The following is a 27,933-nucleotide window of genomic DNA, read 5'->3' as shown; positions in this document are numbered from 1 at the left end:
CCCCACGGGAGATCAGGGGAACTTGCCTCGTCTTGCTGCCTTTTGATTTGTAATTTCCCCCCACGAAGGGCCATCCCCTAACACATATTGTGTGACGGTGGGGACTCTGCCTTTACTCACTCTGCACGGCAGTGGACATAACTTAGGTGTACAGGACGGACGTCTCTGTGACATTAAAATAACCCAGTTTAGAATTCGAATGGCAGTCGGCCCACTGGGAGCCAGCCCACGCCCCGCACTCAGTTTCTGAGATACGGGAGCTCGGGGAAGTGCAAAGATTACCTTTACCTAGAGGCAGCCGTGCGCACAAGGGCCAGGGCGCTGTAATTGCACAAGTGACGTGTGTGGATGGATGGAGTGAACCCTCTGGAAGAAGGAAGCTGTCGAGAAATAAGCCCTCTTCCCTCTGGTTCCCAAAACAATCAAGCTTTTTGCAGAAGGTAGAGATGATAACCGTATTCACGGAGATGAAATGATGAATTCAGAGCTAATAGAAGGAAAAGTACTGAGTCTTAATGCTTCTTGGGAAAATGTATTCTCTTTTGAAAAAAAAAATTTACGGTATTAGCCGTGGAAAAATTGCAGCGTTTTCTACGAGACGTAACTGTGGTTTCTCAGCAGAAAGCAAAGTTCCCGCCACAGGTAATGGTTTTACTGAAGAGGCTTCTCTTTCATCAGGCTTCCCATTTCATCTTCCCTCCCCCCTCCCCCCGTTTCCCCTGCCAATAACAGCTTGATTGAGATACAGTTCATACACCATAAGAATAACCCTTTTAAAGTGTGCAGTTAAGTGGTCTGGAGCATCTCACAGAGTCGTGAACTGCAGTTTTCATCACCCCAGGTGGAAACCCCAGGCCCATCAGCAGTCGCTACCCGCCAGCCCTGGGCGACCAGTAATCTCCTTCCCATCTCTGGAGATTCGCCCGTTCTAGATGCTTCACATACATGGACGTCCCGACATTCCTAGAGGCATCTCAGGGCTCCCCGGCCTTGGCACTGCTGCCGTCTGGGGCTGGGTAACTCCTCGTGTGGCGGTGCTGTCCTCTGTGTTGCAGGCTGTTTAGCAATATCCCCGTCTTCCACCCACTAGCTGTTAGCAGCATCCCCTCCCACTTCGGTGCCAACCAAGAATGTCTCCAGACATTGCCTGGTGGGGAGAACCACCCCTGGTTGAGAACCACTGATCTAACCAAGCCTCTTCTCAAAGCGGTCTTCCACACCCATCACCACTTAAATAAACACAGTCCGGGTGGTTAATTTGCTTCCTGAGGTCACACGGTTAGCTAGTGGCCAAGAGAGGCACCAGAACGCTAGCACTTAATTCCTACTTCACGTCTTTTCAGCAATCTCTCTTTCAAATGTAATCTCACTGGCATCAGGCTGCTTTTTACCCAAAGAGCATTTGCCTAAGGCAGTGGTTTTTAAACGTTGTCCTGCAACCATGTCATCCGAAGGGCTTCTGAAAATACAGCACATCAGTCACCACCTTCAGAGTTTTTGACTTGGTATGTCTGAGGCGGGGCCCATCCAGTTCCCAGATGATACTGATGGTTGCTATCCTGGGGAATCCCACTTTGAGACCCATCGTCTGAGAGCAAGCTCACCCTATCCTTTATTATGGACTAAGACTGTCAAACACAAGTATCTGCTGTGGCTAGGCAGGAAACATAACTACAAGACATGGTGGTGTGAGGATGTGGTGGCTGGAGCTGTGGCAGCCATTCTGGGATAGTGAGTGTAAAGTCAAGAGAATCACTGGAAACCAGGTTGGAGCCCTGGTATCAGGCTGCTGACACAGCCACATCTGGAACCAGTAAGCGCTGAGCGTGCTGTTTTGTAGAGTGGATTATAACTCCTATTATTAACTGCTTTTAGTCTGTTGCTCTGTTATTTTTATCTGACAGCAACCTGAAAGATATAGTACCATCTTAGAATGTAAATAAACCGTTACGGCATCGATTTTTTGTTTATATTTCTATCATCTAGAAGTGGGTCTGACAGACAGAGGGGGTTCGAGATGTACTTAAGGGATGAATAAATGAGAGAATGAAGGAATTTCCTGCTGCCACCCTTATCAGACATTTCCATGATTTTTGCCATGTATCTAACCACTCTACTATCTTTTTTTTTAACAATATCCATAACTTTCTTCCAAGTAAAATATATGCAATTCCAGTTTTGATGTGTTACTTATATTTTTCTAATAGGTTAAGTGAAATGCACAGATATAGTCTGTCACAAGCATCCATCTCCGTACCACCTCGAAGCCTTGTTCTTGCTGTGGGCTGAAGCCATGTCCACACTTCAGGATACCCTGCTGGACCACAGCCAGTGCTTAATTGGGTCCAGGGCGGTCTGACTTTCTCGTGAATAGTCAAGAAGTCTCCAAATCCTTTTCTCATTTAGAGCTGCTCCTTCTAGGTCAGGGGTGAGGCAGTGCGGGGAGGCTGTTCCCAAACGCGCTCTTACCATGTGCAAACTGAATAAATAAAAGGTGATGACTTCTGAGGCTGGTAAAGAAGATCCTCGAGGCAGTAACTAATGCACCAGCAGCTTTGGGTCATGGATGAAAGGGTGGAGAGCAAGCAAATAAACACTAAGTATTTGTTTTTATAAAGATGGATAAACCTTGCCTCCTCCGAAAGTCTCTAAAACCCGACTCTGTTTTAAGAAAAGCTACTTTTGAGATGAAGGACATGATACTTTGTGCCCCCGGACATTTCTCTTACATTGTATCAAAAAATTGTAAAACAGGATGTTCCCTAATGAGACGCAATTTCTCCTACCAGCTGAAACAGCGTTTTTTGAGCTGGCTCTTTCTGTCCAAAACCCTGCTTATTTCTCACCAAAGCTTTCCAGCCCAGGGGACACGAGCGATCGTTTCAGTGCCCGCAGGTTCTGACTCTCATATTGCATTAAACCAATCTTTTTTTGTGATTTATATTTATGCCCATTTTCAATCCTATCAGCTTCTCTTTCCCGCAGCCTCACTTTCCGCTCCGATTCTTTTTGTCCAGATAATATCCTTTTTTTGTCACTCAGCCATAGGCTGTCACTTTGCATCTATGAACCAAGATACAAATGTGCGTGGTTACTTTTACGAATGTCCATAGTGACGAGCGCACAGCTCGAATCTCTAGGAAGGGGCTTCCACTTCTACTTAGGGGTTCTCCCCGCCCCATCTCACCAAATGCTCGGCTTTTTAACAAGCTGCCTGTGCGACAAGGTGATGCTGACCCGTCCTTTTTTTTTCCGGGTTTTCGGATGTTTTGAAGAAAAGCAAGCCTCTCTCCAAGTTGCTTGAATTTCGGAATAGTTTTAAGTGGCGGTTCAAGAGAAGACGGAAATGCACGTCTATTTTAATAAAAATTGGACCGGCATGAACTTCGCCTGGCTCTATAAATACGCACCCGAAGTCCTAATTAGGCCATCTGAAGAAGCGGTGCTCTGCGTTTCCAAGGGAGATGCGGCGTGGTGGACTGAGATGACCCCAGGGCGTGACACCCGGAGCCGGATTTGATGCCACCACTTCCTTGCCCATCAGGTTATCAAAAATGTCATTGAGCAGGATGTATTTCAGTTTCCTTATCTGTCTTACAAGTTTTTGTAAGTAAGGAGAATATATGAGAACATGATTCAGAAACACGGGGAGTTTCGTATACATGGAAACACCCTAACCAGGCAGCGGCCCCTTCCCGCTTTCCCTCCCTAGCCTCCTCCGTTCGCACAGTTTGTCACTGTTGCCAGCGCAGTGGTACTTTGTCCACCTCACTTTGTGGAAATAGCATCTTCAGCCTTCAAAGCTTGCTTCTGTCACATCCACGCTCCTTCTGGGGTCTAGCAGATTGAATCCCACATAAGGGTTAGGATGTAAGGCAAAATATTGAGCGGAGCCCACATTTCCCCCCGCAGACCCCTTACAGCAGCATCAGGCTGAACCTGGAGGCTGTCTCAGTGATTCCGCCCTCGAGTTGCTCAGTCCTTTCGTTGGGCGCTGCATCCAGGGCGGGGGCTTGTGTCCGGGGTCACCTGTGTGGCACAGGGTGTCTTCAAAGGCTGGTGCAGGAGGATCCTCACGTCCTGAGTCGCATCCGGGGAGGACGATCGTCAGGGGAGGCGCAGACTCCGGTTCCCTGCCCCCAGCCCCGCCACAAGGGAGGCCCTCGGGGCGTAGAAGGTGGTGAAGTCTCCCCCGTCGCCTGACTGTGCTTTCTCTGGCTAAGCTCACAGCGGTACCCGGATTTCCTCGACAAATTCCCACACCACGGGGCCCCGTGGCGCCGCTCAGAGGCAGCCACCGCGGGGCCGCACAGGCACTCTTTGGGACGTGTAACTGTAACTCCTGAACGTCAGGAAATCTCCCCACCACCCGGCCAAAACCATGGAGGACAGTCTGGTATCCAAAACACAGTCTTTTGTTCTCTGTGCCGCAGGGACGACTCCTGGCCTTCTGCGGCTTAACCACCCCCACCCACTTGGCTTGGGAGAACCTCTCTAACAATTTTCTTTTCAATTACGTGCACTGAAAGCCATTTTGAGCCCCGGGCCGTGGCCCCCGGGGAGAACGTGAAATGGCTCACTGTCGGGGGTTAGCTTCCACGGCAGCAGGCCTGGTCCTGCTCGTCGCAGGTGTGAGGACCAGGCTCAGCGATGCGCTTCTAAGAAATAAAACGGCCTCCCTCGGCACACGTCTCGGGCGTCGCCCACTCGCAGCTGTTACGCAGCAAAGTGCCAGGCGTGGCGGTGTATTAGCCTGAGAACAGAGGCCGCAGATTGGGGATCGTTCTAGCAAATACACCGGAAGGGACACAACCCCGTGCGGCCAGGAACCGGCCCCGGTGGTTCTGCTGAACGTCACGGCTGCAGCCTTCTCTTCAACACGGTGCCTGGTTTGGCTACTCCTTATCCGCAAAGGTGCCCGTCGTCCTGGTAAGTGTCATGCTGGCAAAACCACATGTTGGCGAGATTTAATTCTCAGGAAGTGGGGAATTCATGGGACGAAGTGGGGGGGAGGGAAATGACACAAAACATTTATAAATGGAATCACAAGGAATGGTGACTCTCCCTTGTAAGTTAGGTTCTAAAGTCAATGAATTCATTCATTAAAAAAAAATATATTTCTTGAGCGTCTGATGAGTGTCTGATAAGAAATAGCCCCACTTGGGCTCTGTCAGTTAATAAAACAAGCAAAAATCCCCGACCCTGCAGGGCACGTGCTGAGGGTCAAGAGACGCTAAACAGTCGGTATGACAAACAAGTACATTGCACGGTAAGTTGGGAAGTGATAAAGGACGTGGAAAAGCAGACCAGAGTACGGGGGCTGGAGGGCACACCTGATTGTACGTGAGCAGCGCAGGCTTCCTTGGGTGGTGTTTGAGCAGAGACTCGAAGAGGGTGGGGAAATGAGAGTGGTCAAAATGACTGCTGAAAGCCCTTAAATTGCTTTTTGAAAAATCATAGGCCGCGTGCTCCCGTGGAACGCCAACGGGGCTGCACGCGCCCCCGCGCGCGCGAGCACCTGCATCCGGGCGTCGCTGATGCTCCCGCCGTCCTGCCGGCTGCGTCCCCGCCCGCTGGGCCTGGCTCTGCTCGGGCGGCCGCTTTGACCCGGGGAACGTCAGCAAACGTGCAACAGGCAGAGGTTTCAAAAGCACGTGCGCAGGGAGGCGATCTCCCCGCGGGAGCCCGGGGAGCGGGGGCAGTGGCCCGAGGCAGCACGTCCGAAGATGAAGACGCGTCCACGTGTCACTGCCACACCTGAGCGGAAGGAAGCCCAGACCGCAGGCCGCCATCCTGCCCCCGGGGAGCGGCCAGGTGCCGGCAGCCCCTCTGCTGAGCTGGCCCGGGGGACTCAGGGAAGCGCTGCTCGGTGACACACGGGTGGGGGAGGGCAAAATGTGGCCTCTGGAGGAGGATGGAGAAGCCGTTCGCAGGAGGAGCGGGACGGATGGAGAGCCAACCCAAGGGGCGACCGTCCAGTGCGTAGTCAGCCCCAGTAACAATGCTGAGAATGTCTAAGTGCAGCCTCTGATTTTCCAGTCGGGGGAAGGCTGGTCCCCTGGGGGTGGGAAGACAAAGGCGCTGGCTTCTCCGGGTGCACAGGGGCGGCTGGAAGGAGTTCTCAGGTTCTCTCGGGGTTGGTTGCCAAGACCCAGGGACTCTGGCACGATCCTCCCCAGCTGTTTCAGGACCCAGAGGTGCAGGGGGACATTGGTACCACCTCCTTTATGTCCATCCTCCCACGGCCATTGAGCAATTCAACTTGGAGAAACCGCAGCGTCTCGAAGCACAACATACTGCTCCCTCGATGGTCCCCTCCCACCTCTCCTGCCTTTTTTCCAATTGAGGTCCCAGCCCTGACTCTAGGCAAACCTGTCCTGGCTGTTTCCCCCTCTCTGCCTCGGTAGGAGCCGTTCCCTTTGCCTGGGATGTAGTTCTCCTAAAGGCACCCTAGGCAGAGGGAAAAAACACATCCTGGGTGAGACCCTGTTTAGTCTCAGATGGTTCAGCTTCAGAGCCACCCTGCCCACCCTCCCCCTGCGTGTCATGAGACTGCCCCATCCCGTGAGTGCCTGCTACCCCCAGCCAGTTTTTCTATCACCTCCCGTGGAGCACTTTATTGCACTGATTTGGAAAATCAGTTTTCTTTCAGTGGAGACAAATTCCTCTGCTTCTTACTGCCACCATGTGTTTTACTCATCTCAGTGTCCCCAGCACCTAGCAAGGCATCTGACGCATCAAACACAGAACACAGGCGGCCGAAGGCACGAGCGGGGGTCTGAAGGACGCGTCTGCGACCAGTGTGAGTGGAATGTGGGGCCAAAGTGATGCACCTCCCTGGTGGGTGGGGTGCCCAGCAACCAGAGCACGGACACGACTGAGACCCTCCACACGGGGCGTGGCGGGGAGGCGAAACTGCCAGGGAAACGGGACCAGCGGGATGTGTGAGGTTGTGTGTGTCCGTGTGTGTCTGTGCACATACATTCACATCTGTATCTGTAGACATCCGTAGATGTCTGTGCCAGATGTCGATCCTGGGGTGGCGTCTGCATGAGACACTTTGCTCTGTCTGTCCGTAGATCTGTGTATCTGTATCTCTCTCTATAGATCTGTATCTTTATACATCTAAATATATATTTGGCAAAGATACAGGGCTATAGATAGAGATATTATATATACAGACCAATAGGCGAAGTATCCGATACAGGTACTCTCCCAGACACACGTAACTGACGTAGGTACAGACACATGTCTGCTGGCATCTATTGATAGCAATGTCAGTCTGTCAGTCAATCAACCTATCTGTCTGTCTGTCTGTCTACCTACCTATGTATCTCTCTACCTAGGGAGATTTTAAGGAATTGGCTCATGAAATTGAGGAGACTGGTAGGACCAAAGTCTACAGGGCAGATCATCAGGCTAGAGACCCAAGGGAGAGCTGATGCTGCAGTCTGGGTCCAGAGGCAGTCTGCTGGCGGAATTCCCTCTTCCTTGGGAAAGGTCAGCCTTTTTTCTATGCAGGCCTTCACCTGATCAGACAAGGCCCACCCATAGACTATCTGTCTGTCTGTCTATCTATCTATGTAGTCTTTTTCAGGTTCTTTTCCATTATAGGTTATTACAAGCTATTGAATATAGTTCCCTCTGCTATCCAGTAGGCCTTTGTTGTTTATCTATTTTATATATAGCAATGTGTATCTGTTAATCTGTATTAGAAGGTTTAGAAGGAAAAGAGAAGGGTACCTGCTTGCAGGATTCTGTAGGGAAAAAATTCTTACAGGATTTGGGGGTGCAGGGAATGTGTCACTGCTGGGCACACTTATGGGGTTTCCATAACTTACAGAAGGGCTCAGGGGATGCAGGTAACTACAATGGTTTAGTCTCCTCATGGCTTTTATAATGTGATGCCCAAGACCACCCAGCCTCAGGCACAATCCACTCTTAAGAAGATACGCTTGTGATCATGACCTTGGGGGGTTATTTTTTTTTCCAGTGGCCTATTCTCTTTGGCCCCATACTGTCCATCGATAGTTAATCCAGCTAAGGTGCTGAGTCTGACTCAGAGGGGACTTCGTGCCGCTCCCCTCATATGCTTCCTCTTTCCTGCAAAACCACCTTTGCCCGTTTCATCAGAAAGGTGATGCACGTGGTTCCAGGGAAAAGCAGGACAGGTGTCTGGGCGAAGGCAGGGAGAGGGGGTTTGTGTTTCCACTTCAGGCCACCTGAGCTGACCTGTGGCTGAGCCCCACACGATGGGAGAGGAACAAGTTCACTAAGCAAAGCAAAAACAGAACCTAGATGGAAATTATTTCACAGAATCCCAAGGCTAAAACCAATTAACACGAGCTGCGTTGAACCTGGGCTGACCCTGTTTGTTTTCCAAACTTACAGAGTAGCCTTGGACTTGAACTTGAAGCTGACCTTAAAGGTTAAAATTCCCGGTTCTACCTCCAGAAACAGAAGATGTGGGAGCTCATGTACCCCACAGACGTGGACGAGATGGTACCCAGGTACTCGGCGGCACAAAGGATCCCTTATATATGAAACAGCCTTCCCAAGGTTTCAAGAAAAGGCAATTTCTGTTATCTGTCAGCACTAAGACTAAGGGTGTGGCAGAACAGAAAAAAGAATTGCATTTTCAATTTAAAAGAGCTTTTGGAACAAGACAAAAGAAAACAAAAAACTGATGAAAACAAGCTTTCACATGGCAGATTCCTGACTAATTTGCCCACCTAGGAAGTTAATGCTTTCTCCCAGGTGTTTCCAAATATATCAACAATTGGTAACATTATGTCCAACATTCTAAGTTTGCATCTCAAAATCAGTTGATTTAAGATTTCTCATAGGAATGCCTAATGTTTATATCCATCCATCCATCCATCCATCCACCCATCATCGTCATCTGTCTATTTTATCTATCTTCTATCCATCTGTCTATCTACGTATCTACGTATCTATCTGTCTATCATCTACTTCTCCACCCATCCATCCATCCATCTCTCTATCCATTTATCTATCTATCTATCTATCTATCTATCTATCTATCTATCTATCTATCTATCTATCTATCATCTATCTATCTATCTATCCATCCCCGTATCACTGAATTCAGGCAACTTTGCTCTGGAATGTACTGCATGCAGAGCTTCTGAAGCAGTCTGGAGGTCCTGGAGATGTGTCTTGCTTTAATGAAGTGATTTTACTCCGACAACACCACAGGAACCTCTAACTTTAGTTGCCACAAGAAATCCTCAGACCTGTCAAGGGTTGCATTAAAAAGTCAAGATCTGGTGTTGAGTTCCTTGACTCCTACTGACAGCAGAGCTCAGAGAGGCTTGAAGTCTGCAAAATGCCAGACCCTTCCTTCAGGAGCCCCTGGGAGTCCCATGCGGAGTCGGTCCAAGCGGGGGGGGGGGGGGGGGCTTGATTTGTTCATCTTTTTGGAACCCTCCGTGGAGCAAAGGGCGCCAGGCTGCCCCTCTGCACCTCCCCTCCGCGTGACCGCCCACTCCATCCCTCCGGGCAGTCTGCCCTTTCACGGGGCCCCACTTCCTGTCTCCTCCTTCTTTCGGCTCCTGGTTCATCACCAGTTGTGTTCATCTGTGAGGGGCACCCTGGTGAATGCTGCAGCCAGACGGTCTGCATCCAAGCTTGGGCACGTGCCCCAGATTCTTCACTGGTGACCTGGGACCTACCTTATGATGGTGAAGTGAGCTCACAGGTGTACGTGCTCAGCACGGTCCCAGGACCACAGTGACCCCTGAGGGCTAGCACACTCATCGTCCTTTGCTAAACCGTAACAGCCACTGCAAATACATTGCAAAGATGGCAGTTTTGCTTTTTTTCAGGATTGATTTTGCATAATGCGTACCTTATGCAGGTTCAGAACACACTAAATTAAAACTAAGTATTTAAGACATTTTCGGTGCAATATTTTTACAGATTGTGAAAAGATGAAGTAAATCACGTTTCTCACGTGGAACAGTTAATGTAAATAATTAACTGCTGCGGGCCCTCAGTCTTGCGATCTGAGTCCCCTCCGCCCCACGGGTGCGTCTTTGCTCCGCTTCCTGGTGGGCGCACAGCTCGCCCCCCCACCTCCGCTGTCAGGGAGGACCCGTGACGGTGCTCCAGCTGCTGGGCGGCGAGCAGAGCTGTGTTGTTTTCAAGTCCTGCCACTAACCGCCGTTCATGGCTCTGCACGCCCGCAGCGGTTCCAGCAGGTGGCGCCAGAGGAGCCCCAGGGGGTGGAGGAGCCACAAGATGGAAGGAGCTTGGGCCCGGGATCACCACATGGAGGGTGACAACGAACGACAAGGTTGGGCTGTCACGCAAAACACAGGCGAACTCTGATCGTGCCAGGCCCCTTGCAGCGGAGGAAGCCTGGCCCTAGCAGGTAACAGAGGGAGGAGGGGAGAAGGGAGAAGACCAAGGAAGGAGCTTCAGGGTCTTGGACGAAGAAGGAGGCTGGAGGGCTTAGGTGAGGGTGTCGGGGATGCGGCGGTGGTGACGGAGGAGGCAGGCAGAGCGGGACTGGAGTCTGGAACAGCACGACCTCAAAGCGATTTAAAAATGAGCACAATCATTCAACCAGAACCTTTACTTTTTAAAAGACTCACCCACTCAGCTTCCGAGTGGCACCGCCTGGAAGCACCGCACCTCGGCAGCTAGAAGTGATGGCCGGTGACGCCCCGCCTTCTGGGGGTGCTGGGACTTCCCTGCCTTCTCTTCGTCAGCGTCCTGCTTCCAGCAAGCACAAAACTGAGCGACCTCGAGCTTCCACGAAGAGGGTGCCCGGGGCTTGCTGAGAAAGGAAGCCATTCCTCCACGTGAATGAAGTCATACATCAGAGCAGCCAGGTCGGGTCACCTGGGTACGACCTTCGCTATTTCCTCTACCCACACGCCACTTGTGTCACCGTCTACTGATGGGTGTCTTCTTTATACTAACAACTTTTTAAATTTAGTCTGATCCCAAGGAAGACTACACAAGAAATCGCAGTTGGACGTCCCAGCCATATGCTCTTCTAGTAAACATTAAAGTAAATATAAACCTACTGCTATAGGAAATGTTCTCACCACCTAGAAAAAAACACTGTATTCTACCTTAGAAAACGCTGCATAAAAATATCCAGGGCAAGAATGTTCCTTAAAACTGTGTGGTTCACTGCGTGAGCCCCGGACATCTTCCAAAACCACCGTTGTGTTCTTTCTAAGTCTTACTTTGGGGGTGACTTTTCTTTTGAAAATGGCATTAAATTGTCGGTTGCCACTGAGTGAGACACCATGTCCCAGTTCCGACCCACGAGCGCTCACTGTTCAGTTTCTCTGAACTCAGCACTTTCCCCCTAAAGGCCAGACCCCTCCCACCCAGGGAAGCAGACCCTCCTGGCCCACAGTTAGGGTGACCGCACCTCCTGGTTGGCCCAGGACAGGTCAGCTTTATACCCGCCTGCATGAAGCGTGCCTCCTTTTGTTCTCAAAAATGGCCCAGCGTGAGGAATCTACTCAATGGCAGTCCCCACCATGTGACTCCCTCAGTGCCTGATATCTCAGACACGGCGTGTCTGTGCTGTCTGAGCTTCCTTTCTTCTCCCCTCCTCCACGAACCCGCTTCTTCAGTTAAGTGTAGTATTTTGGTGGAGGGAACCACTGTCCCCAGACACACTCAAGCCACCCATGGCTGGTCAACCAAGGGGTCAAGATGGCAGGATAAGAGGCTGCCCTGCAGGGGGAGGGCAGGGTTCCCGAGAGGAGTGCTCTCTGGTCCTCGGTCCCACATGAGGGAGGGGAGGAGGCGGCTGGGAGGTTACTCTCCGTCAAGCTGTCAGAAGGAAGCCCCCAAAGGGCCACTGATAGCATCTGGAGGTGTCCAGACTCACAAAGTCAGAGCCTGGTGACCCGTAATCTGAAAGTTGGGGAGCCCTTGGACCAACCAAAGTGCCCAGTCCTGCTTGCAGATAATGAACGTAAAAATTGAAGGATGGTTTGCTGTAAAAACTCTCAAGTTTCCTACTGCCGAGGAGTAAGGAAGAGGGTTTCTGCTCAGGCTTCGGAATTAGGGCCGAGAGATGCGATGATGTGGTGGGGTGAGGCAGGCTTGCTGGAGACCAGTGGGCTGCGAGGCAAGAGGGACACACGGAGGAATGTGGAAGGCGGCCACCACGGGGGTTCTTGCAAAGTGCTGCTAGATGTGGAGGATTGTGCTGGCCCGGAGACCAGCCCAGCCATCCCCAGTGATGGCTAAAATCGTGTGCTGTTCAATCTGGAGGAAGACTGTGCGGGGCCAGGGAGACCCACGGGAGGCCACGTCTGGTTTTTCTCTCTCCTGTTGCATCACCTCCAAGCCAGGAGCCAAGGGTGTACGTGACCCTCCAAGGAGGTCAACGTCCTGGTCCCTGGAAGCTCTGCCTGTGCTGGGTTACACGGCAAAGGGCAATGGAGGTTGCAGGTGGAATCAGCTCTGGGATGAGCTGAGCGTGAGACCCGGAGCTCATCCTGGGTTACTCAGGTGGCCCTGCGCTGCCAGAGGGCCCTTCGAAGTGGAAGACGGAGGCAGAGAAAGAGAATGGGGGTGGGGAGGTATGGCTCAGTGGTAGAGTGCACGCCTGACATGCATGAGGTCCTGGGTTCAATCCCCAGTGCCTCTGGTAATAATAATAGTAATAATAAAATAAATAAATCTAATTACCTGCCCCAGAAAACACTGTTAAAGAAAAAGAATCAGAGAGAGATGAGACCTGGAATGACAGACGAGTCAGAAACGCGACTCCGCAGGCCCTGCGGGGGGAGGGGGGGGGCGGACCAGGGTTGTGGGCGGCTTTTATTTACTGACTTTTTTAAAGGCAGATTTTAATTTTTAAATGGGATCATCTTCGAGGTTTTAGCCAATACGCCTCCTCCCTTGCCCATTTAGAGGCACCTTTTTACTGGAAAACAAAACAAAAACCAAACCGACCTTTTTAAAAGCATTCCGCTAATGCAGACTTTATGAGCCGAGGACTCTGCCCCGGGAAGGACGACTGAATGTCCTCAGTCCTAGGACTGCTCTCTCCTCCTTCCCAGTTGTGACGTCTCTGAAACCAGGATGCGCTCTGCAATCAACAGCGTCAGTCCTGGGTCACATCGTAGCAGCATTTTGTTTTGTTTGCGGTTATTTGAAATCAATGTGGAAACCAATGATGGATGGATCGGATGAACTATGAAAATCGACTTTGTCTTTCACATCTATAAGTACTATTGACTTTCCTGTTTAATTGTGTTCTGTTTTATTATTTCGTTATTCCAGGGGTGCTTAGCTCTTTTTGTTTTTACACGTTTTGCTTTCACTGAGACACCAAACTGGAATAACCTCTGGTTTCCATCTTAAGCCTGCTTTGGGCTAGTTTTTCTTTTTTCTGTTTTTTATCACTTTGCTTTATTGAGATACACGTGACACGTAACACCGTGTAAGTTTAAGGTGTGCACCGTGATGATCTGACACGCTATACGTTGTGAGATGATGACCATAAGAAGGTGTTAGCACCTCCATCACCGCACGTGATGACCACGCTTTCCTTTCGTAGTGAGGACATTTAAGACCTGTCCAGTTAGTGGCTGTCAAGGAGACAATACACTGTCGTTAGCCACAATTGCCAGGCTGTCCGTCAGCTCTGCAGAACTGCCTCATCTTATAACTGGAAGTTGGTATCCTTGGACCAACATCTTTAGAAGATGGAAAAGTCAAGGAAAGAGGTTTTCCCCCAGAAACATCCCAAGTGCAGCAGCCCTGCCGATGCTATGAGTTCAGCCGTGCCGGCCGCACCCACGCAGCTGTAAGGCAACTGACACGTGCTCTTTTAAGTCAGTGCGTTGGTGTGTTTCTTCACGACAGCAGTGGGAAGCTCACACAGATTTCGGGGGGTTCAAGCCAGCCCGGTCATTAGCCGTCTGTTGGCCAAGCAGCCAAAGAGCTCCGGCCATCCTGAGACGGATCGCGCCCCTGCTCTTGTCCAGGCCCCGTTCACAGCGAAGGCATGGTCCGGGTTTCCCTCCCTCCCGACAGGCTCTCCGGGGTCTGCCCCGCTCACCGCCGCTCGCTCCCGGCTCCTGGGCCCGCCTCCGTCCACTGCTCCCCAGCTCCCCAGGCGCTGCCTCCCCAGGCCTGTCCTGGCTGCAGTAGTCCCCCTCTGTGACCACAGCACCTGCTCGCTCAGCCTCTAGATCTGGACCCAGCGTCACCCTTTCAGGAGGCGTGCTGATTTTATATGTACACACACACGTGTGCGTACACGCGTGCACCCTGCTGCACAGACACAGAGGAGGCACGTGGGATACACACGGGAAAATGTTACATGGGATACAGGACATATGGGACACATACAAACAATACATACAACTAGGGTACTTGTATGTGGAGTTATTGTAGGGGAGGTAGGTCATATTGACTACACACATATGGGATATATAGAATATATATATGGAAATGAGGCATTTATACCCTGGAGCTGCTCTGTAGGATGTAGGCCATGTATACTACACGTATGCAGGCCACAGAACACACATATATAAACAGGATACTCACGTATGTGAAACTGTTACATAGTAACAGGATACACATACTATATATGAAAAAAAATACATGTGAAGGATACACAGAAAAGGAGGAGGATGTCTTGTTTTCCTCCACTGTAAAGGACGCACAGATGATAAATGTCTGTATTTATCTATAAATATATTTACTGGTCTATTTACATATATTTATATATTTTATTCTACTTACTGTATTATTCTATTGTATGCTATTCATTCTATTCTATTTGTATATATTTATAGATAAATACTTATGTCCTATAGGAAGTTTATATAGAGATAATACACTTAATTGTTTATATGCAATGTGTATATTACTATGTGAACAGGTAATATGCAAATAGGACATTGCATTATAAGTAGGATAAAATGTAGATCGCATTTTTCACCTCCACGGAGGGAACTACATACGTGAAGCTACACGTATAAAAGCATGTATACGTAGAATGTGCATTTGTCTGTCCATTACAGGTCGCACAGGGTATGAGAAGGTATCTCCTACTTTCCTCCCCTGTTGGGAAAAGCACATACAGGAAGTGCGTTTGTGAAGCAGACACACAGGACACAGGGAGCGTGTGCGTGTGTGGAAGCAGGGTCCCCGTTCGCTCCTTGCATTGCGAGGACGGGGACTTCGTTGTGCCCTCTGCTGAATCCCCAGGCCCTGGACTGTGCCTTTTATGCAACGAAAACGCAGCCAGTATTTGCTGAATGATTTAGGTTTATGATTAAGCTCTTCGTTGGACTGGTTACAAAGATTTCAGCGTTGTTTAATTTTGAATATTATATGGGAGCCTCCATCATGTCTTCAGGCCTTTGGGTCTCGAAAGTCTTCATCTGATTCCGTAAAAAAAAAAAAAAAAAGTATTTCCGTGTCCAGTGGTGGCTGAAGTGCTCCCCTCTGGTCCTCCAGCACCTGAGCACGACCCGGGCTGGACGTCACTGTCCCTACAGCCTGACCTGTGTCTAGGCCCCTGGGGAGGTCTTAGCTGGGATGGATCTCTGGACCCTCCGTCCAGTTAATGAGTCGTGAGAAATGCCGCTCGGAGATTCGAGGGTCCAGAGAGGGTCTGCATCTGGGATCTGAAGCCACGCTGCCTCTCTTCCTTGCCTGTGGCCACTGCCTCCAGAGTCAGAAAGCCGTCACTGGCTTTACGTGGAAGGGCCCTAAGCTGGGTGTCTGTCTGGGTCTCAAACACTTATCATGCCTCCCAGAACTTTCTCTCTCTCTCTCTCTTCTTGGCTCAAAGACCTTTCCCTTGGGGGAAGGCCAGCAGAAGCTTCTGTAACTCACCCTAAAATTAAAGCCAAGACTCTGTGTCAATCTCTGCTAAGTCCGAATCCCTCGGTGCCGGGCCCTGAAAGACAAATAGCGAAGGGGGCAAAAACAACCCTTTGGGCTAAGTATAATCTCAGATTTTGGATTCTACACGTACGTTTTTGCCATCCTTTCTCCCCCTGTTAATGTACCTCCGCAGAAGCGGCAGACAGGGCTGTGCGGCTGGGTTGGCACTAATTATCCACTGCTGTCTTCATTAATGCGAGTTTCTGACGAACACTGGGGTTCGAATCACAGCAGGTGTGCTGTGCGCTCGGGTACATTTTAGATGGGATGCTGGAGCTGGCTGCTTGCTGCAGGCCTCACTTTACCACCAATGGAGGTCTGACTCCTAAATCATCACGTGAAACACTGCCATCCTTATGCTGGGCTTCAAAAGAACAGTGCCACGGCTTTGCGCCAATGACACGCATCCTCACCGTGCACATCGGGTTAGGGGATTTAAAAGGGCTTATAGCCCATGACTCGTGCCTTAATGCACCTGTTGTCAACGCAGTTTCCTTCTTCATATAACAATATATTTGTGCGCTACATTGGAAATTGACACAACATTGTAAACTGACTATAACTCAATAAAATAAAGTTAAAAAAAAACTATATAGAGGGAAAAGAAGCAATGTGTTTATATATCATAAGTCAAAGAAATAATTTCCATCACAGAAATGGAAGAGAAATCAAAAGGCTTCCCCTTACGAGCATTAGAATCCTGGAAGGTACTATGCCTGCAATTTGGGCTTCTGCCACCAGGTGGTGCCCACCAGAAGGCCTTTGGCTCATAATGTGCACCTGGCTCCAGGTGTGTCGAGGTGATGCTTCCTGGCACCCTGAGAATAATACATCCAAAATCCAAATTTACACAAAGTACGCGTGTTAACAAAAAGTCAATTTAAAGGAAAATACCATCGGAAGGGAATGCAGAAGCTTATATTTTATACCTCACTGGATGCTTATCAATGTTTAATACAGCCCCGGGTTTATTTTACCATTGATTCATTCAACAAACAATGATGTATTAAGTGACTACTCTGTGCCAGGACCTCAGTTAAGTCCAGGAATACAGACACGAGTTAGACTTGTCCCTAGTCCAGAATTTCTCCAAATCTATCAGTCACACCCACACATAAATGACCGAAGATAACCATGTTCCCAGCACGGTCCCTGAGAGTGAAGGTCTACAGGAAGGTTCATTGACCTGGAGTGAAAATTACTCTTGGAAATCGTTTAAACTGGGGCTTTGGGGGGCCACGAGTGTATTGTTTGACTTCTGAAGTCTGACTTTTGTCGTTTTGATCCTTCGCGTCTCGGAAGTAGCAGGGTACAATCCGCCTGCACAGTCTAATTGCCTGCCCGGTGTCTGTGCAACGGGCACACGGCCCGTGGCTTCTTGTTACCAGTGCAGCTGCCAAAGAGGCCTAATTAACTGTCATAGCTCTTCCTTCATGAAGGAAACAGAATACGGAGGAGTAGCAACGGGGCTGGCTCTCCTTCCTCCCGACCTTGCCTTTCCGTCCAAGATATTATCTCTGTAGCCCCTCTTCTCACATCTTCACTCTCTTCTGACCGGGACTAACCCGGTCAGAATACAGTTCTTTATAGTTTAATACCGTTCTGAATATTAACCACCAGTTCAATATCCATCATCAGCTGGCACTCCTGCTTGTCCAAACTTCCTTTGGTCCTGTAAGACGTCCCATTCACCATCCTTGGAATGACCTTGCTTTTTCATATGAAGGTTCAGGGAAACTCCACTATGCAATGATTGTTATTATGGGCATAATCCTTATCTTTACATCTAACCTGCATCTGGAACGAAGAACTATAGCAATTCTGAAGTGATACATCATGTGTCAGAAACTGATGGGTGGGTAGCGAGGAAGAGAATTGGAATCTGAAAGTTGGGTCTACATTTGAGGAAGAGAAATAGTTTCCTATAAGTGAAAATATTTATTCTCAATCAAGCAATAAAGAAGTCTGCCACTAGGAAGTCCATTTCAGGGAAGGAACGCCATTATTTGGCGTCCAAACAGGATGCTGTGATAAGAAGAAAAAGCTCCAGGTGTGCGTGCAGAACTGATGCTGTCACAGCCCACAGGCTCTGCTTCTGCCTCTGCTGCTCCATCTGCATCCAGCGGGGCCTCCACTGATGGCAGGGAGACAAAGCTGGGTCCAGGCCCTGCATCCAGCGGGGAGCTTCACCCCACTCTGTAGCTGCAGATTCTACTCCAATATGAGAGATTTATTTTTAAACAGAACCATAAGACGGATGGAAGAAGGGGTCTCTGGAGAGGTCACTCTCATCCAACATCCCCGCTGAACAAAAGAGCTCAAGAGATACCTGTTCACCGAATAAAACGCGCGTCTCCCGTATGAGCATCTGAAAGGCGCCGTGTGCTCACACGTAGGGGGAGGCGGTGTCTCGAGGCTGAACTGCTTCCTGGGAACTGTTCCCCTGCATGTGGCGCAGGGAAAGCCCCAGCGGAGGCGGTGAGCATGAGAGAGAAGGCGACCCCCTTGCAACTGCCTGATTCCTTGGCCAGGTGTGTAGGAAGCCACTTGGCTAACCTCGTGGGGAGGGGGCAAAAATGCTGCCCGCAGTACAGGATCAGCAGACTGAGAAAAGAAAAACAAACAAACAAACAAAGAAGGGACTAATGCGGTCTCTCCCTACTGAGATCGCACCCCTCCCCTGATGGGGGTCTGCTCCCGTCGCCCCGATTGGCCTTGGGGGAACGTGCCAGGCTCTGTCAAGCCCAGTCTCTAACCAGCGCGTGTCTCTGTTGGAGAAGCGGCGTGGGCCCTGACGCCGTCGGAATCTTGCAAGAGGATGAAGCGGGCCCGCCGAGTCCGGCTGCGAGGAGCAGGGCTGCCCTCCCTTCGCGGTCACCGGAGGACGTTTCTGTGGTTTGGGGGAGATGCTTGAGTGTTTAGAAGCCACACGAGCACTTTCAACACAGCTCAGCAAGCCTTCGGCGATGGATGCTCGAGCCCAAATCCATCGTCCTCGCCGTGGGTGACACGCAGCTGGCTTTGCAGTAGAGCAGCTGCCCACGGGGTCCCAAACTCCCACAGCCCCGCCAGCCCTAAGTGGCTGGGGGTTGGGGGATGCTGTTTCCACTGCTGGGAGCCCCCCCACCTGACTGCGTGCTGAAAGCACAAAGACCTCCCCTGGGGGCGCCCCGGCCCCCCTCCCCACCACCCTCCCTCTGTTTTAGTTCACGTGCGTTGGGGTGATGTAGGCCTTGGGCAACCAGTGTGTTAGGGTGTCTGGGCTTCCAGGATGAGGAGGTGACCGAAATCGGTCCCATCAGAGCAGATCCCAGGATCTCCGTAGGACTCGCCTAGAGGCATTTACTCTTTTCAGCTGCATTTGAGCCAGTTCTAAGGTCTCCATCTTGCTCCCACGAGGGCAGCCTCCGTGAGAATGAAAGTCGTGCGGAAGAAAGGTGAGAGGGGAGGGAGAGATGGGGAGAGAGAGATGGCGAGAGAGGGAGGGAGGGAGGGAGAGAGATGGAGAGAGGGAGGAGGGGGGAGGGACAGAGAGGGCCCTGGTATCTTTTGAGGTCCTGAATAAAATCCCCATCAGCTCGTCCCGATTGAAGTTTTCAATTGCTTCAGCCCCACTTTTTTTTTTTTTTTATAAAACTTAAGTCAGGGGATTTCCTGCTATCCCCAGCCCCTAAGGGTCCCAGTGCATATGCCCACCAACATCTGACATGTGTCCACTAGGGACCTGTCGCCTTCTTAAAACCCCACCGCCCTTGGGAGGCAGGAGGTAACATGCCTTCGGGTGATTTACGACTCGGTGAGGATGAGTCTCCCAGTGAACTTCCTGAGAGGAGCCTGTCCATGGACCGAGCTTCCTGGGTCCCTGGCTGGGAAAGGAAGAGAAAGCAAATCAAAAGGGAAAGATGGGGGGCGGCGGAGACGGGCTTCCAGGGCAGACCGGCTGCTCGGCGGTCTCCCGGGGGCCTGAACGGGTGGCAGAGAGCCTTCTCCCAGCCCCCTGGCCTGCTTTCTCAGCAGCGTCTGCACCCCGTGATTCTCTCTCAGCGTCTGGGAGTCACAGCACCGCGCGGCGACAGCGGTGCGGGCTGCGGGATCTGAGTTTTAAGTTGTGCAGCCGAACACGGGGAGGTTCTCCAGCGCTCTCCTTGAGACTCTGTGTTTCTGAGGGTGATTTCATGACTCCCAAGACGACTCAAGTCGTTTAGGGCACAAATAGGAACCGGGAATGACAGGACGAAGACAAATCGCTTCGCAGCAAAGGACTCTGCTGGCTCACGGTTAGGGGGTGGTGCGGGGGGTCGGGGCCTGGAGCGGCGCGGTCAGGGCTCGAGTCGTCTGCACACTGGCTCTGGCTTTCTCCGTTGCTTATAACTCCCTGGCAGGCTCCTTTCTCGAGATGGTACCGCGTAACTCCAGCACATCCTCCCAAGGGCAGGGAGTCAGAACAGGAGGGGAGAAAGTACTGCTCCTGCAGGACTGCCAGCCCAAGTCTCCAGACCGCACCCCCAAGGCTGGGATTGGAGACTGTGTCTCCCGCTGAGCCAAGGCCAGTGCCCGGACGGACGCTGTGCCGTGCCTGGGCTGGCCACGCTGGTCCCATGGCCCCTGGAAGCCAGGGTGGGCACAACACCATTTAAATTGCATGGGTTTAAGTCAGTGAGCCTCGCGTATGAAATACACCGTGTGGAAACAGCGGGGTGCCGTTTTTGTATGGTGACTTAGCGTGATGATTTTGAGAGGTGTAGAAATACCAAATCCCTGTGCTGTGTAACAGGAACGAACATAGCGTTGCAGGTGAACTGTACTTCACAGCCAACCAGCCAATCAACCAACCAAACAAATTCATAGAAAAAAGAGATCAGATCTGTGGTTCCTGGGGGGCGCTGGGGTGGCGGGTGAGAGGTCAAATTGGATGAAGGCAGACAAACAGCACAAACTCCTGGTTATAAGATAAATTAGTACTAGGGAGGCCATGTCCAACATGATAAATACAATGAATATATAATAGATACAAGTAAAATATAAATATGGATAATAAATGTAATAACACTGCTGTGCATTTTATTTGAAAGTTGTTGAGAGACTAAATCCTCAGAATTTGCATCACAAGGAAAACATTTTTTTCCATTTCTTTAATGGTGTGCGTATTCGAGGTGACGGAAGCCCACAGACCTTACAGTGACAGTCATTGTGTGACGTCAGTCCAATAATTAGGCTGTTCGCCTTGAACGTCTACAGGGCTGTCCGTCAACTGTATTTCAAAACTGGAAGAGAAAATTAAAAAAATAAATTTTACAAATTGAAAAAAGATTTTTGGGAAAAAAAAAAAGGAAAAAAATTTGCCTGAATTTAGTGCGAAGACATGGAGGAATTTTCTAGAGAAAACCAGGTTATTGTTACCAGAAAAAGGGCAAATGAAAGCTGGAGAGAGAAAGCGTTAAGTGTCCAGCACGGGAGTCAGCAGAGCTTCCTGAAAGTTGCACAACCGGGAATAAACCACAAAAGCAGGAATCGCCCTCATGCGCAATGATTAACCAAATGAAATGACATGCACAACGCCGCAAACATGAAGCTAACGCAGGGTTAAGTACTAGAGCTCCCAGTGGGATGTGTGGTTTGAGGCCTTCCTTGTTGGCACGCTCACCTTCTTACTTTCCTTAGTGCTTTCCTGGGGCCATGATGTCAAGGGTCCTCAATAAATGATCATCTGGATCAAACTGCATATGATTTCAGGGATAAGAAGTAGCTACTCAGGGCAGAATCATCACAGAGGACTTCATGGAGGAAGCACACCTTTGACTGAATCTTAAAAAGTAGGAGCAAGTCCGATGGGCCAGAGCGAGCTGGTCAATGATCATGGTTGAACTTCCTGACCATGGTCAATAAATGCTTGTTCAATGAAATGATGATGCAATCAAGTGAACCACCCCTCTGCTGAAACCCGCGCAACAACTATCCACCATCCGCCAGACTAAGGTCAACCCCAGAACCCGGCTTTCAAGGCTCTCCAGCACCTGAGTTAGACTCTCCTCTCCAACGATGCCTCCTTGCATATCAGCCTGTGATGTTTGCCTACTGAACTGAGCCCCGGTTTCCTCATTTTTCAAATGAGGATCTGGCCCGTCTCCGAAAGTCAAGACTGCCGCTGTGCCTGGCACGTGGTAACCGCTTCACAGAAGGAGGGGGTTTTATCATTACCACGAGCAGCAGCCCTCCCAGAGTTAAGCCGTGATCAGCCCCAGCGGTTTCCCAGGCACCCCGTGCTCTCTCGCACTGCCGTCCCGCCGTCTTAAGTCTGCTCAAGAGCAGAGCCTGAGACAAGGGTTAGGTGTGGGCCGGAGGCTGATTGTTGGCGGCAGGTGGAAGGAAAGCAAGGAAGAGGAGGAAGGGAAGGGAGGAAACAACAGTAGAAGGTGTGGCTGTTGATCTGGCTGCCCCTGGGGCACCTGGGGCTCAGCCCTGCAGGGGGCCTCAGCCGGCGGGGGTGGGGGGGCATGTGGAAGACACGCTTTCAGGAGGATGGAGCCTGGGCTGCCCCTGGGAGGCTCACCCCCCCCCCCCCCGCAGGGCTGAGAAGGCTCTCCGGGTTTGCACAGATCCCCGGGGCAGAGCAGCCGAGTGACTCCCGAGGCAGGAGAGGTGGGGCTCTGCCAGGAGCGTGTGCAGCGACCCTCTGCTTCGGTTCTAGCTGGACTCACAGCGTGGCCAAGCGAAGGCGGCCCCACGGCCAGGGGAACCCCTCCGACCACCCTCCCTCGTGCTGTGCCCTCTGCCCGCGATGGCCTTTCACGTCTTTCTAATCTAGCTGAACTTCGGGTCTTGATTTCAGTATTTCCCCCGAGAACCCGCTCGCCATTCAGTTATACACTTTCTCTTCAGGGTTCCCTGTTCGTTCCTGCACTGTTCGTTCATTCACTCAACAAACATTTGCTGCGTACCCTCCACACGCCTCGCCTTGTTGTAAGCGACGGGGGAACAGCAGCGAATGAAGGGGACCGAGGCCGCCCTGCTGTCACCGAGCTTCGGTCCCGGTGAGACAGACAACAAACAAAATTAAAATGGCCAATATACAATGCATTTGAAAATCCTATCAATGTGTCTAGTGTATAAATGTCTCGCATATCCTATAAATAGATAACATGGGTGCACACATGTGAAGGGTGGAGAGTCAGCGGGGGTGGGGGGCAGGCAGCGTGGCGGTGCCCGGAGGCTCTCTTACAGCTGAGGCCCAGGCGAGGCCCAGGCGAGGCCCAGGCGCGGAGAGCGAGCAGGGAGGGGGCCCGGCTGCCACTGTGAGCCAGAGTCCACGAGAGGAGGCGGCTGGAGGAGGGGGGAGGGGAGGGGAGGGTGTCCGAACTGTTCCCGGAAAGGCGAGAGTCCGGGGTGGCTGGAACAGAGAGAGCGAGAGGGGACCCGACAGGGGCGAGCGGAGACCTGGGGCAGGTGGGCGGGCGGGGGCGGGCTTCCTGGGAAACACTTCGGCTTTTCCCTCGGGATGGGAGGGGAGCCAGCGGGTGGTTTTGAGCTGAGGAATGACATCTTCAGGCTGATGTTCTGATCACCCCACCGGCCGCACTGGAACCTGAGGGAGAGGAGAGCTGCGGGGAAAGGCGGCCACCGGGAAGCCAGCGGGGAGGGGAGGGCGGCTTGGGCTGGGGGGTGGGGGCCGCCTTGGAGAAGGCTGGGCCCCCGGGCGTGTCCAGAAGGCACTGCCAGTGGAATCTGCTGCAGGACTGGACGTGGGCAGAGACAAATCAAGGAGGTGCCGAGATAGCGGTCTGGGCCGCTGGGGGGATGGTCTGGGCCGCTGAGGGGATGGATGTGCCGCGTGCTGATGTGAACGAGCTTCTGGAGTAAGCGGGCGGTGGGGCGCTCTGTCGCGTGTCACACGGCTCTGTTGCTTCTCACATCTCTGCCTTCTCCCCGAGCAACTAAGGACAGGGGTGTGCCTCTAACGCGTGGTCCTAACATCTGAAACAGGGACCCAGGACCCAGCGCTCAGCGGAGATTCAATCTGCATTTTGTCCATGCCCTTCTCAAGGGTGGAACTGCTCCCTGGGCTTCACATGGGGGCAGAGGGGTCCGGGGGCCCCTGCGCACGACAGGCAGGCAGACTGGGCTCTGGCTCGTCCCGGGACCACGTTGGCAGGGGGAGTCCCACCCACCTCTGGCCAACCTGGGGCGTCTGCTGGGGGGGCCGGCTCGGAGGAGGTGCCAGGGTGCCTCTGTCACCGCAGCTCTGCCGTGTGGCAGCCCCTGTCCCCCGCGGACTGGAAGTGTGCCAGGCTGCCTGGCAGAGGAAGCTCAGAGTCCCCGCCCGGCGCATACCCCAGAGCTCCTCGGTTCTGGCTGATGTTTGCATTCAATTTAAAACGAGAAAGAAGAAGCCGGAGGGAAGGGAGGAGTCCTCAGCAGTTAAACAGCTAGAGCTGGTCACGCCCTCCCCAGCGGAGGAATTTGGCCAGGGGATGCAGAACGGAGTCTCCTCCTCCCCCCGCGCCGGTGTCCCGAAGCAAAGCTGGGCCTAATTACATGCTCTGTCCGCCCCTCCATCTCCCACAAATGCTTTGTGCTGTGGCACCATCTCACAGCCTTGGCCGCATCCTGGCCAGTCTAGCGTCTGACGCCCGTCCCCCGCCTGGCGGTGGAGGGACAGTACCCTCTATCAGGGTGGCGGTCGGCCATCCCTCCACAGCCCCCTCCGGGGCGGGGAAGAGGCCAAAAGCACTTGCAAGCACGGAAGGTGAGAGCCCCCCAGCCCAGGACTCCTCCCAGAGCCGTTTCCCAGCATGCTCCGCTCCTGTGCGCGGAATGTCGCTGGCCGGCAACCAGAGGGGGGTGGGGGGAGCCGGGGGGCCCCGAGGTCCCAGCCGGTCGATGAACACGGATGCTGACACGCCAGCAGATTCCCGTGGGGACAGGGGGGTGTCAACTTGCCTTAATTACATCTTCATCCGACGACCGGCACTCCACGGACTCCAGCAGCTCTGTCACCGTGCCGTCCTCCTCCACAGAGACCACCTTCACGGGCACGGCCACCGTCTTCCCGGTGAGGATGGCTGTGTTCAGGATGTCTGCCTCCTGGAAGATCAAGCACGCCTTTCTGTCACATCCCTCCACGTGCGCAAAGAGCCCCGCCCTCACCCAGGCTCAGCGAGCCTGGGGTTCAGCAAGGCGGCCGAGGGGGAGTGCTCTGCCCTCACCCAGACTCCCGCAGCGGGAGCACGATGGGGAAGGGGCGTCGTCGGAGGGGGGCAGAGGGGCGAGTTGTTGATACCGTGTTTGGCAAGCCACACCACGTGCCAGGAACTGTCCTAAGCACTTAATAAATATGGACCTATAAATTCTTACAGCATCCCAACGTGTGATCATATTCGCTCTACTTTGTGCCTGGCACAGAGAGGTTTTGTAACTTGCCCAAGGTCACACAGCTAGGAAATAGTGAAGGTGGGATTTGAACCCAGGAAGTTCAGCTCCTGAGCCCATGTGTTAGCCACCCCAACTGGTCTGAATTCAAGCAAGACGATTCCAACGTAAGCAGTCAGCTGCTGGTCAGAGGAGCAAGGTGTCCTAGAAGGAGATTCGTGTAATAACGTGGGCGGGGGGGTGGAGGCTGTGAGACCCCTCACTCTGCACTCGGTCACCCTGGCTTTCTTTCACTTCCTGTCAATTTTCCAGGCTCGGTGCTGGCCTCTGTACAAGTCTGGATGCTGTGATGACCCCTGTGATGTTCCCACGGCCCCATCCATGTGATACATGCGTGCACAACACACACACGCACACGCACACGCACTCACTCAGACATGCCTTTTGCTCAGCCCAACACCTGCGTCCCTCGGGACGTCCCTGCAGAGACCGTGACAGCCCCTGAGAGCCTGGGGGAGGAGGCACGGCCGCTCCTTTGTGGTCCCTGACACAGTTGCTCTTCTGTTTTTACTCAGTTATTCGGTCCCTTCGTCCCTCTTCTAGGCTGGAAGCTCTGCCCTGCCCCCCAGAGCCCCGTGCACAGCCTGTGGAAGGCGCAGGGAAGGACTCGGCAGAGAGGGACCTGGGATCTGTCATCACCACCGTCGTCCCCTTGCTCTGTGTCGCTCGGTCCTCTGCGCATGAGTCCCTCCTCGACACTGGGTGTCTCAGGGGACTTTTCCTGGACACTGAGCAATAATCCTTACTCTGCACCCCTCTCCCCAACACCCCGTGCCTAACTCAGTTACTCTTTGTTTTTGTTTGTTGTGAACCCAGGACCTCGTGCGTGCCAAGCGTGCGCTCAACCTCCGAGCTACACCCTCCCGTCAGTTCCTCTCAGAGCCTGCAGTTTGTGAACTGCCGGGGTCCTGGGAGACCACATGAGCCCGCTTCTCAGAGGAGAACACGGAGCCCCAGGAAGCAGGACTCTCATTCCACCTCATTCCTCTCCGAGGGACTGACTCCCCCCACCCCGTGAAGGTCAAAGTCCCCATATAACCCACAGCCTCTGTATAACGAGACCCCGGGCCCCAGCCCACAGCGGTCTTTGCTCAGTCCCCACTCATCACGTGCCGGCCGGGTTCCTAGGAGGTGTGGTGCCGGCCTGCACGCTGCGCTTCTCCTGGACGTGGGGACCTGCCTGGCCCAGCCTTGGGGCAGCAACAACGCGTCTGGGCGGACGCTCGGAGCTGGTCACGGAGGCACTGACACCTCTTAGGGATGGGCTTGCGAGGACCCTCGTCGATCTGATTTTTGTGCAAAATCACACACGCCCGTTTAGCCACACGCCAGGAGAAGGCACGGACGGGTACCATCTTCAGGTTACATAACCGTTTGCCTTATGTTAACCTTCCATTTCTTATGTAAGATCTTACTTTTATTTTGCAGGATGAGGTCCATTTTATAAAGAGCTCATTTGGTTTTAGCCTTTGGATATGATTATATATAATATACACAATAATATTTATTTTTATATAATGATATTATATAAATACATGTGATAATATTTTATATATTATATATATTTCTTGTTCCATTATTTTAATTCTAAAAGACAACACTCTACAGTTTAATGTTTCTGAATTTCAAAATCTCATGCTGTCTGAATACACACAGACGCCCAAATGTCAGAGCAGGCAGACAGCTAGATGTGAGCAGGCAAAGGGGGACGCAGACCACATGGCAGGAATGGGGCAGAAAGGAGGGGCACGGGCCGGATGCAGGGAACCACACACCGTGTGAGCACAAGGGGTCCCCGGGCAGAGAAGGAAAAGCAGGACCCTCCGGGCTGATAAGGGGCCACACCTTTTGGGGTGGTGAGTGGCCTGGAGATGAACAAAGAAAGGTGAGAAAAGGCGGGAATTTCATGTCCAAATGCAACCTTTTGCTTATTATGCTCTCATTTCAATAAAATTAGCCTTGCAGGTCGGAAGTACCCATCACGCACCGACACCAGGACACTTCCGATCCAGACTAAACGAGGACAAAAGTCCCTCCTCCTTTTGGGAAGGTGGAGTTGGGGTGATAATCAGGGAACACGACCCCAGACCCTTCCCTCTTCAATGAATATTCCGCCCATTCATTTTCACACCCTGTGTACCCAACTTGCCAAAGAAACTCAGGGCAGCCGCCCACCTGAGCCTGCCCGCTCTCCTCTGAGAGTGTCCTGTCCATCCGTTAATAAATCCTCACTTTACTTTTTTTAACCACTGCGTCTTGTCTATGAATTCCTTCTGGGATGGGACAAGAACCTGGGACACTGGTTGCATCCACCAGCAACACAAATATCCCATTGCTGATATTTTTTTTCTCCTCTGTGGGCTCCCAGCCTGATTTGGTTTGATTTTGGGTACAAACATAGTAAAAGAGTGAAGGTTCCAAGTCAGAATGTGGTGTTACTTCCTGCTGCCTCTGGGGAGGAAAAAGGCCAGGCAGCCTTTTCTGCTCTGAAGGGCAGGGATCAAAAGGAACTATCCACATTTTGGGAAGAAATGGGAAAATGTATTTTAAGTCTCTGGTCCAAACTGGCCCATCTCAAAGGGGAAAAAAACCAAA

At 52.0% G+C, this 27,933-nt stretch overlaps 1 protein-coding gene and 1 non-coding gene across 2 annotated transcripts in view; one reads left to right on the top strand and one right to left on the bottom strand.

The window, feature by feature from the left end:
• Positions 1-27,933, bottom strand: part of TMEM132D (transmembrane protein 132D) — a 527,204-nt gene that overhangs the window by 33,145 nt on the left and 466,126 nt on the right. The window contains exon 5 of the mRNA XM_032471211.1: positions 24,850-24,993. Within this exon, the coding sequence (XP_032327102.1) occupies positions 24,850-24,993 (144 nt within the window). The remainder of the gene's footprint in view (positions 1-24,849; positions 24,994-27,933) is intronic.
• On the top strand, positions 12,578-12,649 carry TRNAV-GAC. Its single transcript has one exon. It is a non-coding gene; the product is annotated as a tRNA-Val (tRNA).

The sequence above is a fragment of the Camelus ferus genome, chromosome 32, assembly GCF_009834535.1.
Source record: "Camelus ferus isolate YT-003-E chromosome 32, BCGSAC_Cfer_1.0, whole genome shotgun sequence".
NCBI lineage: Eukaryota > Metazoa > Chordata > Mammalia > Artiodactyla > Camelidae > Camelus > Camelus ferus.
This window is presented reverse-complemented; position numbering and strand designations above follow the sequence as displayed.